The sequence below is a fragment of the Esox lucius genome, chromosome 24 (genome assembly GCF_011004845.1).
Source record: "Esox lucius isolate fEsoLuc1 chromosome 24, fEsoLuc1.pri, whole genome shotgun sequence".
Lineage (NCBI taxonomy): Eukaryota > Metazoa > Chordata > Actinopteri > Esociformes > Esocidae > Esox > Esox lucius.
In genome coordinates this window covers 26,372,200-26,386,814 of record NC_047592.1, presented here as the reverse complement: position 1 = coordinate 26,386,814, position 14,615 = coordinate 26,372,200, and the positions used below count along the sequence as shown (strand labels likewise).

General features: G+C 40.7%; 1 protein-coding gene across 1 annotated transcript in view; it reads right to left on the bottom strand.

Annotated features, from left to right (window-relative positions):
- Window positions 1-5,802: 5,802 nt before the first annotated feature.
- The window catches only part of tnfsf10l (TNF superfamily member 10, like), a 38,788-nt gene continuing 29,975 nt past the window's right edge, over window positions 5,803-14,615 (bottom strand). Inside the window, exons 3-6 of the mRNA XM_010902753.5 lie at window positions 13,900-13,936; window positions 13,510-13,617; window positions 11,700-11,863; window positions 5,803-11,463 (exon numbers count right to left, since the gene is read on the bottom strand). Of these exons, the coding sequence (XP_010901055.1) occupies window positions 11,173-11,463; window positions 11,700-11,863; window positions 13,510-13,617; window positions 13,900-13,936 (600 nt within the window). The 3' untranslated portion in view covers window positions 5,803-11,172. The remainder of the gene's footprint in view (window positions 11,464-11,699; window positions 11,864-13,509; window positions 13,618-13,899; window positions 13,937-14,615) is intronic.

The window sequence follows — 14,615 nt, the reverse complement described above, 5'->3', positions numbered from 1 at the left end:
ATTCTGTATTGATCAGCAACAGCCCCGAAACATGAAGGATCTGGAGAAGGTCTGTATGGAGGAGTTGGCCAAAATCCCTGCTGCAGTGTGTGCAAACCTGGTCAAGAACTACAGGAAACGTATGATCTCTGTAATTGCAAACAAAGGTTTCTGTACCAAATATTAAGTTCTGCTTTTCTGATGTATCAAATACTTATGTCATGCAATAAAATGCAAATACATACAATGTGATTTTTGGGATTTATGTTTTAGATTCTGTCACTCACAGTTGAAGAGTACCTATGATAAAAATTACAGACTTCTATGCATGCTTTGTAAGTGGGAAAACCTTCAAAATCGGCAGTGTATGAAATACTATGCAGCGATCATTACATAAATTTACCTTTAGAGCGCAAACAAATGTTTTAGGAGCCAACATATTGCACACTACCTTTGTGTCTATCTGCTTCTGCAGTGGCAGTACACAATGTATGCTGGGCCAGAGCACACTGCCTCTGTTGGGGCTGGCTGGTTCTATGTGCTGTGGAATGTTGATTTTGTCTGTTGGGCTGGATCTCACTGTGTTGGATCTACCTTATTCTATCAATAAACAATCATTGCCTAAATTAATCAACTATAATCAACATTACCCATCTCATTTTCATCTGCTTATCCCGTATCGGGTCGCGGGGGCAGCAGCTCCAGCAGGAACATTACCCATTACTGTTAATAATCAAACTCCACTTTCTTACATGTCTACACTCCTGAGGATGGCTCTGTCTGTTGGACTGTCTGGCTGACTGTATAGTATCTGCTGGGGCTCTCCAGAGGATTTTTCAGAGTGCAGGGCTGTCTAGATAGTATTTGCCAGGGGTGGCTTCTGTCTTTCTATGTGTTGGGGCCTACTCATTATTTCTTGACTGGCTTGTGTACAATCCTTTGTCATACCTTAAACAGACCAACTCGGTCAACCACGATGCCTTAAATTGTCGTTTGGCAAGAGTTGCATCAGATGTTGAATAAGAGGAAATTGACAGAGTTGGATGCCCTCCTGTGATACCTCGTCATTTTTTTCACGTTCTCTGTTTGTTAAGATAAATGAGCCGGAATCTCTTGAAGTCAGTGGAGGGTTGGACATGCAAGAAAATCTGTTATTTTCTGCCTTCCCATGAGTACTTGCTAGCATCGTCTATAAATCTAGAACATCACCCTCAAGGTCTATTGAGACAATATTAGAAAAAATACTGTGTTCAAGGATTGCTCAGAGTCTCGGAATGACAGGTACCCTCAATTTCTTAATACTTATGTTGTATTTAATAGTGATTGCATTTGGAATCAACAAAAACCAAATACTAGCTACTTGCTAGTAGAAGCTTAAAAACAAATGGCATGCACCCATTTTCGTTTATGAACGGTTTCTGCGGTGGCTGTCAATGTTCTTTTGAACTGCAAGTATTACAGAGAAATCCGCTAAAATCCCCTCCATTGTCTTTTAGTGAGTTTCAAGCAATGGAGATTGCTTTACTCTGATTTGTTTATGTTGGGTTTTTTCTTGAATGCAATAAGCTCCTTTTCCCGGCTGTGGGTTATGGTATGAATGGGTGCCCGCGTAGTGATTAGCTGCAATATTTAGGCTGCAAACTGATTGGTGAAAAGCGCCAAGGCAGGATGATTTCAGATACCTCCTATTGTCGCTAGCGGGAAGGCAAGTGATTTCAGTGCTTATGTGTGAATGGAGGTAAGGTGAGATAATTTGAATTCACACTTTGTTAGTGTGATGGTCCCGGCCAGAAGGGACTGTTCCACTTCGTGTTTTCTGTGTGTCCTTGGTTTGTCATGTCCTTGTTTGGTCTTTCCTGTTCTCGTTTCAGTTAATCAGTTTATTCCTTTCACCTGTTTTTAGCCCCCACCTGTTTCTGTTCTCCTTGTTAGTCTGTGTATTTAAGTTCCTCCTGCCCCAGGGTTTCTTGTCGGTCATTGTGTTGTATGGTAGTGGTCCATCTTCCTGAGTCCAGAACTATGCTGTTTTTTGTAGTGCACAGCGCTCGGTTTTGTTTTCCTTTTTGTTTCTATCAAAAGCTCCTTCCTGCAACCCTTTGACTCTGCGTTTGCCTCCGTCTCCTTGAATCGTGACAGACCTAACCCAATGGAGGTAGCAGAGGTGGACGGTAGGGGAACTCCTCGGATGGCCAGATTCCGACTCTAAGGAGGACCCATACTGTCACCCACTAGAGCTCTGACTACCCCAGTGGCCACCCCAGAGCCCTGACAAGCGGCGACCAAGTCGAAGCCAATGTTAGCAATGAGCCACCCTGAGTCCTTCCTGGGCCGCTCATGCCCAGTTCCTCAGCCTCCTCGTCCCTGTTCCACGGCCTGCTGCAGTCCAGAGGTGGTCCCCCAAATTATTTTTGGCTATGGGACGATGATCCCCTGCCACCCCCCCCTACTCCTGCTCCCGACTGTGGGGTCGCTGCCTCAACCTGCTCCCGAGGCAGGGCCGTCGCCTGCTCCCGCTGCTGGTCCTCTCTGGTTTTGTTTTCCTTTTTGTTTCTATTACTCCTTCCTGCAACCCTTCGACTGTGTGTTTGCCTCCATCTCCTTGAATCATGACAGTTTGTTTTTTCCTTCGGCAGATAGCTCGCTAGCTATATAACTAACTGTACGCAACATTTAAGCCGGAAGTCATTCACCTGTCAATTGAGGAGTCTGCAAATGTAGGTTTGCGTTGTGGGATGAGGCTCTGGTGCCTGCGTTCAATGTGTTTTTGCCATATGAGGTGCAAGCCTTGTGTCCACACACATTTCCCAAGTGTAATTTTTTTCTGAATGTCCGCCCTTTTCTGTTACCAACGCATACGTCCTTCGCAATGGCACTCGCAATATGGATGAGAAGCTGAGTTTAGCTTTTTCCGAGTGCTCCACTCTTTTTCACTGTAGTGCAGATTTCTACCAGGATCTTCAGACGAAAAATGCTGCTTGAAAAGTTGTTGCAACTTCTGTTGGACGAACTGGTGAAATACTAAACTGCAGCTTAGTCTGTGCAACAAATACAGAAAATGCCATATTAGAAATCCGGCAAAACAACTTAAAGCAAAATGCATGCATGTTTTCTTCTTTGCGTGCATGTTTTCTTCTTTGGTTGGTAGATCGTTTGCAACTTCATGGTGCATATACGACCGTACACCAACTGGATTGTGAGGTCAGTTACGGCCTCCCTAGCTGAAATCCTCCTCATTAATTCTGTCTCACTAAGAAACGTAAACAGTGCCCTACCCACCACATCCCTCCCTTCTTCTCCCACCACTGCACCCCCGTGGCCCCCATTCCTGTCCCCTCTCCCTGACACTGTGATGCAGCAATTCTCTCTCCTCATCATACAATTCGCAAAATACCAACAGTTGTTCCACTGTCCTTTACTAGACACTCAACCTGTATCATGACTCCCAATCAGTCTACTCCACATCACTTCCTCTCCCCTACACACCCTATACTCCCCTTCTTCCTTCACTGTCTGGTGCAGCCCATAACATTGCTTTCCCTTACTACTTGCATCCCACTGCCTTAGCCATTCGATATGCATTTGGTGGAAATTAAGCCATATTAATATTATGTATGTCATTGCAATGGATTTCTTATTAACTAAATATTATTCTGCTACTGTTAGCTCATTGGTTGAGAGATGTTCTCACATCAGTTTGCATTTAGTTTTGGAGATTGCAAAATATGACCTCAGCATTCAACAGAGGAAGAATATTCAGTTTCAGAAAATAATAAAAGTGGTTTCGGTTGGTAATTTTTCTTCAACTTATTTCTGTAAGTTATAGCAAGTCAAGCAAGCTTTGTAAGATGTTGATAGAGAATTAAAAAAAGGTCAAAGTGTGCGGTGTCCGTTTTGCAATGAAGACAACCGCTAAGGAGCTTTCCGCTTCCACTCCGTTGGGACTATAAATGAGCATGCTTAGTCGAATGTTAAAACAACCAAAATTAAGTAAGTATTTGAGTGCCTGTGTGTGTATTCATTCCCCCCAATTTGTTTTACTATTATTTATTATTTTGGTTAAAATCAATAGACCTGAACATTACATTTTTACATAAAAGGAAATATACAACATGTCGTTTTTATGTTTTAGAACAACAAAGCTCCTTCACACATGTTTGTTTTTTAAGAACATCAAAGCTGTGGTGGTGTGGTGACCCAGTCAGTTAGAATGACGCAATATATGATTCACAGTCTACTGTTATTAAGTGGATGGAAATTAACTAATTCAAGGGAAGAGGGAATATCTTTATGGAATTAATGTTACCTACAAAACAATATTTGTCCAAAAACGCTACTAACAGCTGTGGAATCTACAGATGGTTGAGAGTGCAGAAAATGGTAATACACTAATAGGTAATAACACGGTAATAAGCAAATAGCATAGCTGGCTAGCTTAGCTAACTAGCTTTCCAAGATTCCATCCAATAAACTCAATGTTATGTGTTGTTGATAAATGTTGTCTTTAGTTCCATAGCCATGTTTTGCGTGTCAACCACACAGCTTCCTCCATATGCGCGCCTGCTATTTTCTCTGCCACTGAACTGATGTTAGATAGACAATAGTCTCGTGAGGCCACAACTACAATCTCATCTGGCCTATTTTGATGTCTGGAAACCTACCTTTTAAAAAAAACTTGCAGCTGACTCTCAGCAGCAAGATTTCTATTGGATGTTAGTCTTCAAAAAAATCCAATCACAGGCTTGTTGAAGGTGGGCTTGGCGTGGTTTCACTATTTCTTTGAACTGGATAGAACACATTTCCTGAAAGTTTTTAGCTCCTACTTATGTTATAACATATCAAAAAAGATGATGGAGGAAAAAATGTATTATGTTTTGGAAGAAATGTGCTCTATTCTTAACATTGAGTCAATAAAGCCATTACAACTTCTCTGCTTAAATGCTGTTCTGCAAAAAATAGATGTTTTGGCATGCCTTCCTACAGCCTATGCTAAAAGTTTAATTTATCAAGCATGGCCGTCTGTGATTTATTGATATTGAAAATGAACAAGTCAATCATATTAGTGGTTTCTCCAGCCAGTGGTTGAGACTGCTGTGCCACCTCATTTCATTCAGAGTTTAGAATGACTTTTTAACCTCACTTTAACCTAATTCATTCTACCTCCTCCCCACTTTTATATTTTAGTAGAAGATTGCTACCACATACCACATACTGCTTTAGAAAACTCATCATTCAGCGTTACTGGTCCTATTATATGGTCTGGTTTCAATGACAATGATTTACCTGGGAAAAGGTTATGTTTGATTCTCAAAGACTGATATGGTTCACCACAAACGCGACATACATCCAGAGATTTCGATGGGGTTTTATTTCGCGATATTGCTGCCATCATTACTTAGCTAGCTACTGTTGCACTTAAGGCATTATTCTAGTGAGAATCTGTACAAGCCCCTCCCAAGCAATGCATTTGTTTGGGTTAACGTGTTTTGGGGTGTTAGCCCAAGCAATACATTTGATTGGGTTAATGTGTTTTGGGGCGTTAGCCCAAGCAATACATTTGATTGGGTTAATGTGTTTTGAGACGTTACTGAAAAAAACACTTTTCCACTCCTTTGCAACAAAAATCAAAAAATTCCCGAGACCTAGAGACAAGCCAAACGTAGTAGGCAATCCGGACAATTTTGGTATACTATTTCCAATGCATATATATGGTTTGGGACAAGCTTATCTAATCAGATGTATTATATAGTATGGTTAATATGTGAATTGAGACAGGACCCATGGTATACCCCTGTGGAAAGAAGCAATCCAAACCCATGACAGCAATACCATTATTCATCACTTTTATTTAACACCAATTTAACATCAAAGGAATGAAAGAAAAAAACGTATATAAGTACAGTACATTCCACAAGTGGCTAATCAACATTTTTCAACAAGTAAATACTTGTTTTTTGAAAGTGGCACCCAATTTGTTATTTAGTGCAGTACGTTAAAACAGGGTCTAGGACTCTGGCAAAGGTGGTACACTAAAATAGGAATAGGGTGCAATTTGGGAAGAGCCCTATGTGGTTAAAACAAGGATGTACCAAGACCAAGAAGATAAATGCTCAAATCCTTTCAGTAAAAAAATAACAAACAATGCACATTTTGTTTCCCCACCTCCCCCATTACATTTGCCCAGTGCACACACACACAAAGCGAGTGAGAAATGTAGGGAGAAAGACAGTGTTCCCTCCGCTAAGTGTAACTCAGAAAAGCTTCAGCTAAGCAGCTACTTGTACATTGTATGTGTCATCTACAGTTCATGTATGTAAAGAAGAATGTATTTCACACTGCGTTAGGTGGGAAGCGCAAGAACAGCATTGCTTGTCTTCAATGGAGGACGTAATTGTGCTTTCCTAAACAGCTGTGTCCACCTACGAGGCGTGTCCTCCCCAAAAACACTTGAGTCGCAGTGCTCAGATAAAATTATTAAAAACCTTGTCTCCAAAAGTAAATGACTTCCCAGTATATAATGACTTCCCAGTTGTTTCTTTTATCCATTTTTTGCAGGGCTTTTATTGACAGTAGGAATCAGAGGGAAACAATAGAAGTAGAAGCACAGGTGAAGGGTGGAGACATAATTTAACCCTGGTCTCCATGCGGATTCTCCCACATAGTGTTACCACTGGACTCTGCACACTCACACACATGTATATGTATAAATTCTAAATGCTGGTAGCCATGGTCAATTTAAGCAATAAGGTACAAGGGGGTGTGATATACGGCCAATATACCACTACCAATATCAATATTCAAATGGCATCTCAGTTTGATATTTTGCTAATGTACCATGGTTAAGAGCTGTGTCCAGGCACTGTGCAATGTGTTGTGCCTATAAATAGCTCTTAACCATTATACAGACGTTTGACAAATGAAAGGAAGTTGGGCCACCAAGAGATGTCAGGACAGCTTCAATGTGCCTTGGCCTGGAGTCTCTGGAACTCTACTAGAGGGATGGAACACCAGTCCTCCAAAAGATATTCATTCATTGTAAGACAATGCAAAGAAATGTAATCTTACATGTCATTCCATTATCTCCCATAGGTGTTCAAGTGTGTTGAGATCTGGTAACTGCGAAGGCCACAGGATATGATTCACATGTTTTTCCTTTAGTGATCCCTCATACCCTGTGAATAGGGGCAAAGTAATCCTGGAAGAGACCAAATAACAAATCCCTCTTTTAAAGATCCTTGCCTCTTGCCCTCTTGATCCAAAATAGAGGTCGACTGGGCCTGCTCAGCTTTTTTTTACATGCCACAGAGCATGATAGGAGGTTCATTGGTTAACTGTATCATGCAGTATGCCTGTTTAAAAGCATTTGATATGTTCCTCCACTCATTTATTCAGGTTCTTCCTTTCAGTTGTCATCTATATTACACATACCTTAGTGCCTTATTGCTTTCATCGACCACAGCTTTCAGTCAGCATTTAGGATTCAAACCACCTGGAGTATAACAAATTCATGACACATCACTTTTTGATGCTCCAACTGTGTTATTAACTGGTTTATAAGAGCAATGTTGTATCTCAGAGATTTTTGGTGTACTGTCAATATACCACGGCTGGGTCCAGGCACTCTGCAATACTTTGTCTTTAAGAACAGACCTTAGCCATACTATATTGTCCATATATCACACTCTATTGTGACTTATGGCTTTAATATTGATATATAACTTGCCTTCGGTATGTCGCTATACAGTTAAGCCCAAAAGTATCCATACCCATGCCGAATTTTGAGCTATAGTGAATTTTTATGTGACCTATTTGTGTTTTTAGCCATGACTTGCAGTTGGCTAGTAACTGAGTGGAGAACTACTGCTGTTTAGCTGTTCTCACTTTATAGGTGTTTAGAATGCTCTCTCATGGTGGAAATTACATGACCATTGTAAATGGTATAGAAACCATTTCAAGTGGTATGAATAATGTTGGACATATTTTTAGTGAAATATTTACCTTATTAATTTGTATCTCCAGCACAATGTCTTACCGTGTTTTGTCCCTTGTTTATGTAATTTCCTGCCAGAAGAAGCCTATAGGTCAAATAGAAATTACACTACAGCTCAAAATTCAGCATAGGTATGAATGAAGTTTTTTTTTTAATTTGTGAACTGCCATTTACTGTTTGTTTTACCTTGTTTAACATGCATGAAAACACACACACACACATACACACGCACACACACAAGCGCAAACACCTAGATTTCAAATCACTGAACCGTATTCCCATGAGAACAAAAAACAAGAACGATAATTTTACTGTCAACTGTTACAATGTACGTAGTATTTTTTTGAAGGACGGAGAAAGACTTTGTAAGTATCCAACTTAGTATCTGGCAGTGATTACATGGATACACTATAATAATTTTATAAGGCATTGTGGTCTTGTGTGGCTCAGTTGGTAAAGCTTGACAAAACCAAGTTTTGTGGGTTCAGCTCCTACTCAAGCCCATACATAGAATGTATACTTGCATAATTGCTTTGGATTAAAGCGTCTGCTTAGAGGCAAAAACATGTATTGGTCTGGTAGGCCTAATTTATTTTATTAACACTCAGGAACTCAATTTGTGCACATTTTTCTATGGTACACATTACAAATAGTGACATATTCACATAACATAACACAAAGAATAGAAAATGCATTTCCAGGAATTAAATATGTATTTAATGAATGTACAGCTGCCTGCCAATCTTTCCAGGGTGTGGGTTTTAAAATGGTTATAAGTAATTTGTTGGATATGGTACAGGGTCCATTTTAAGATGTTTAAGATGTCTTAACCAACAGATGTAAAGCTTTCAGTTATCATTCCCCTAATTATCAGGTTTTGGTGAGAAGTGATCCTTTCTTGTTTTGTTGTAAGTGCACTTGTATAATGCAATGCCAAGGTACATTTTTTTTTTCATTTCCAATATGAAAATGTATGATGTCATTTGGATAAATGCAGCGGATTAATGTCACGTTCAGATTCCTAGATATCCTACCCATTCCCTCCTCATTCCAGGTCTCCTCTAACTGGGATTTCTGGAGAACTGGGACATCTGGGGAAAGTATGTACACAGTGGCGGTTCACAATTATGCTTTCATTTTGTCACAATTTTAAAAGTGTTGTGATGGGAATAATATTGGTAAAGAATATGCTGTGTAAATGTTGCTATGGTCGGTTCAAATGAATCCTGGCCTTGGGGTGGGACTCAATCAACCCAGAGCAATGTTTACACTGCTTTTATTTACAATGAGAAGCCAGTCTTGGACAGAACATGCTGCTAGCAGTTGTAGGTTTTTACCAAGTACCCAAGACTAGTATGTGATTTAATTGGAGCATTGGAAAAAGAGCAACTATATAAATACAGCAGTGCAGGTTTGATTGAATTAAGCTCTAAACTTGAAGGTGTCTTGGTACCATTAGTGGTGTTCATAGTGCTTTCAGGCAACTTGGCAGGAAGTGTCAATCAGAGAGTGAGAATTCAGTGAGCAGTTCATGAATTCCCAAAAAAACATTGGTAGTGACAGGGTTAAAATGGCAGTAAAAAACAAACAAACATGACTGTCACACTCGTGAGGAAAAATAAACAATCATTATTATGGTTTGCTTGGTGTCTCCACCCTCTCCCTGAATGGTCGAAAGTGAAGGAGCTTTACATACAATCTCAGAATAGGACTATGTCACAGATGGAATCCACCGCTGATTGTTTGAAGCAGGCGTTAATCTGTATGTCACTGTGTATTGTGTTAATGTGTGTGTGCGTGTGTGTGTGCGCGCACGCATGTGTGTGTGTACATGTGTGTATGTTCATTGTATCCCTCCCTTAGACCTTTCTCCTCAGTTAAACAAAGAGTACAAAATCATGTAGGCGCGACCAGAAACATGCCCTGTCGCACTGTGCTTATTTGTTTAATCTTTCCTCTGAGCCAGCAGTCGAGCCAAGGAACACTCAAAACAGGCGCATAAAAACACACACAGCCTCCACTTAGGCAATGATAATTAACAGGCAGCAAAAGAGAGGCTCGATGTGTGTGTTTGTATTTCTGTGAGTGAGGTGCAGGTCTGCACGGTTTGTATTTGTCTTTCTCTGAAGGTAATTTGTCCATTTCTCTGTTTATGTCATGTTTAAATTGTTTTTGTGTTTACATTCTGATGACTGTTGCATAAGGACTTAGTAAAGTAGGCCAGAGTGTGTCTGAGCGTGTTTCCCGGCAGTGGTATGTTGTTCCACAGGTTTGACAGGTCAGACAGGTGGAGAGCAGAGAAAGATTCCACAGAAACATTTTAAAGATTGAGAGAGAGATGGTGACTTAGAGAAACAGAATTTCAAAAGTTCACAGAAAAGGCTAGTATGGCCGCATACCTCTCATCTTCTCATCTGTCTCTCTCGCTTTCTCTTCTCCCTCCCTCAGTACTGTCTGTCTCATCTGTCTCTCTCGCTTTCTCTTCTCCCTCCCTCAGTACTGTCTGTCTCATCTGTCTCTCTCGCTTTCTCTTCTCCCTCCCTCAGTACTGTCTGTTTTGCCATTTGCTCTTCTCCTTCCTCCCATTTATCTGTGTCCCCAACCAGTCTATCCAACCAGGACTCCAAAGTCCCCCACACATACCCTCTCCCTAAAAGGGTATTGTATGTGACCCAGACACAAAATAAAAGTAATTGTTCTCATTTCCCAAACTGCCTTAAGTCCAGTTTGAACGCTCTCAACAGCCAATCCATAGAAAAAGAGAAGTAAATCTTGTTCGGGGCTGGACTAATTTCCATGCTTTTGATACGTCGCGTGTACACATGGAACGGATTGAGCGAGCGCAGCGCCAGTCTTGCTTAGCACACTGAACGCCTGTTTGGTTGGCTCTGTGTACTATGCTGTGAATGAGAAATCAAATCAATACATTCTTCTGTCTTTTGATCATCCGAGTCCGTCCAACTCCTTCCTTCACATGTAGAATTTTAGAATGACTTTGGAACAACCGTGGCGTGTAGGGGGCTGAGAGGCCTGGGGGTTTTGCCCTGTCTTGTACTCCTCTCAATTCTTCACGCCTATCATCTTCTCATCCCTCAATTTGGCAGTGTCCTGACCCCTTCATCACCTCATTCTCCCTTGCCTTCTCTTCCTATCCCCTCTTCTGGTGTTGGTCAGCCCTCTATCTCTCCCCATCCGTCCATCCATCTTCACAGATCCAGACGGAATGCCCCGAAGTAGCTTGACGAATCCTCGGCATGGACCATGGTAGGAGATGAGACAGAGACAAAGAGCTCGTCTCCAGCCCTCAGCTCAAACAGACCGCCCTGGTAGACGGAGTGGAGGGCGTACTCAGCATCCGGAGCCCAACACTTGGTGCCCACACCCTTCAGCAGCTGGATGGGCCGTACATAGGTTGTCTTCTTGTAGACACACTGGACCAGCTGGTGGCTGGCTGTGGGCTGGTCCCCTTCACTGGGGGACGGGTAGCGGAAGTAAACCTAGAAATGGAGACACAGAGGGATATTAATGATAATATTTTATGAGCTTATAGCACAAAATCATTAAAAAGCACATTTATTCAAAAATGATTAAAGGGAGAGAGAGAATGGTGAAAAGAAATAAGAGTCAAAAAGTGTTTATAAATTAAAACATTTATTTATTAGGGATTTTGCAGGATGCACCATCTCGTTATCCAAGAGTGTCTTAAGTTATTTAAGAGGAAAAAGTAGTTCACCTGTGAGTACAGGTAGTACCGCCCATCCTGGGGCACACGCAGCCTCCCATTGGCTAAAGTCATGTTGTGAAGATGGGCTCCAAAGCTCTGATTGGCCCAGGACCGGACAGGGTGGCGACATGATTGGTGAAGGTCAGCCTGGGGGGCGGGAAACAAGGAAGACCCTGGTGTGGAGGATGAAAAGAGATGGAGATAGCAATTTATGCTTTTCATTCATATTTTTTGCACATTTATAGCATCTACCTTTTGGCATTTTTTACATTTGTGTGTGTAATGTTAACTTAACATTTCAAAATGTTGTTACTTTTCTTTTGTTAATATTTTTTTAATTAATCTTATTTTCCACTTACAAAAAGCAATTTTTATTGAAACTGAGAGATATTGAAAAAGAAAGCACAAAATGGACTATATTGTCAATAACAACCTTTAAATTTGAAATGCAAAAAATTATATTGAAAGATAGAGAGAAAAAATGAAAAATGGACGACAGGTGACAACGGTTGAGTGGGAGGGAAGGTGGGAAATTATTCTGGTAAAAAACATTGAGAGCAGGACAAGGGGGAAAAAAACAAAGGGAAAAAAACTATGGGAGAGAGGGAGAGCGAGAGGGTAAACTAAACAGACACGTCACATTCCAGCAGGAAAATCAATATCAGACCATTTGGTTTGCGTCCTGAATAACACCCCATACAGAATGCTACTGGCCAGGGTCAGATGCAGTACACGATACAAAGGCTGCAACTTAGGACGCAAAATGTGTTTCAGCTTTGAACAAACGGATTCACATTGTTCCCATTAGTTTAAACCCGAGTGCACACAAGTGCTCTCTTTCCATATCCAGAATAACCTGGGGCAGCTAATATCCTGTGTAATATCCATAAAACATATGATTAGGTCTCTGAAGAACAAAAATAATGGCCTATTGTCTACTAAACTTCTGATTAGGTCTCTGAAAAACTTGAGATAATGTCATGTTTCATTTCTGTCAAACCTTATAATTAGGTCTCTAAAGAAGACATTTAAGATAATATTAGATTTTCTTATAACACTTGTGATTAAGTCTCTGAGGAAGTAAAATCATCAAGCTGTTCTTTTTCTACAACTGGACTGTGGTAAGGGAATGAGGTAAAATAAATGTCTGTGTGTGTGGTACTCCAAGCCTGTTTTTCACAGCTTTGATGCTAGTAATGCCAGTAATGTTCTTGAAGCTGCCCTTATTATCTTAGGATAACTATTTCCTTATGTGACAACAGGTGAATGGCTGACCCCCCCCCCCCCCTCTCTCTTCCTTCCTAGTGACCATTGACACATGAAGAGAAGTCTTGGTCTGGATGGATATATTTATACACACATAAAAATGAGACAGATAAATGTAGACAAAGATAGAGAGATAGAGACAAAGACAAAGAGAGATTGAGAAAAACCACACCCTTAGTTGCCTGTGGAGCTAATGTAACAGGAACGCCAGCCAAATCTGACAACACCCTTCTGGATGCCTGCAACAAACTGATACTGCATGCTGCGGAACTAATAAACAGAAAGACACACTCCAGCCCGGTGGTTCCCACCCAGTGGCACTAGGACCCCTGCGTGTACCTGGTCTATCCACAGGGGGTTCGTGAGACCATAGGCTTACTGGTAAAATTTACAAAAGGGGGCTAGGGAGGAGCAAAATGAAATTGGTGGTGCGGTAATGAGAAAAGGTTGGTAGCCACTGATTTAGTCAAAAAACAAGAAATGTATGTTTTACTCTTTTTCTTTCACTTCATCTCTCTTTTTCATGCACAAATACCACATACACGGCTCTCACCTTGAGCGCTGCTGTCTCTGAGAGTCAGGTGGGCCGACGGCCGCTGGGTCACAGAGGTCGCAAACTTTGACCCCGATGTGTTGAAGGTGCGAGGTTGTGTTCTCGCTTCTAACAGACATATGGAGATTTTTTAAATTATTTTCGATATTATCTTCATCATCATCATTACAACATCATCATCAACAACAATATTAACATCACATCACAACCGATATTTTTTCGGATCAACATGATATTGCAGTAATATGTACAGATACTGTAGGTTTGTCGTTGTTTTTGAGTAACACATCTAAAGCAACATCGTAGGTTTCTGTTCCAATAGGTAGATTAATCATTGATTGTGATGGTCAAAAGGTAAACTATTTAGGTAACAGTACTTGAGAGACTCACCTTGAAAAGACTGTTTGGAGATTATGTTCTCTGTCACCTGAAAGAGAAAGAATAAAACACTGCAATCATTGGCAATGTCTACAACATCATCATTGGTGGCGCCACCTTTAACGCTCACCGCCATCATTACAATTACATTTTAGCCAGCAGATGTGATTATCCAGCATGCATTTTACTTTTCAAGATTGCTACAGGGGACATAAATTACACAAAAACAACAATAATCTTCATCATCATAACCCCAGATTCTTGCACACAGCACATATTAGCCTGAAACAACAATTTTAAATTGGCCTTCAGGGATAAACTGTATTTTACAACATTATTTGAGTTCAGTTTTGTCATCTTTTGAATATTGCGAATCAAAAAACTGCGAGGCATAGTTCCAAATGAAGAGGTATATCTGACATTTCTTCATGTTAACAAAAACTTGTCGATTACATATAGTCTTTCTTGAGCCAGCCATTTATTAATAAAAAAGAAAAGCTAGCCAGCTAATAGCCTGCATGACTAAATGCAATGTTCCTTAAATTAACTAGACAGCTAATGTATGTTATAAAGAGCAAGAAATGGCTTGTTTTCCCAGAATTGTTGCAGAATTGAAACAGCTCAGTAAGTGTGTGACAGATTGATGTTTAATGTTACATATTCCCTGAGACCACGTTGGGACAGAAGATGTGTAGGAAATGATTTTGGGAGATGATTGTTGGTAGATT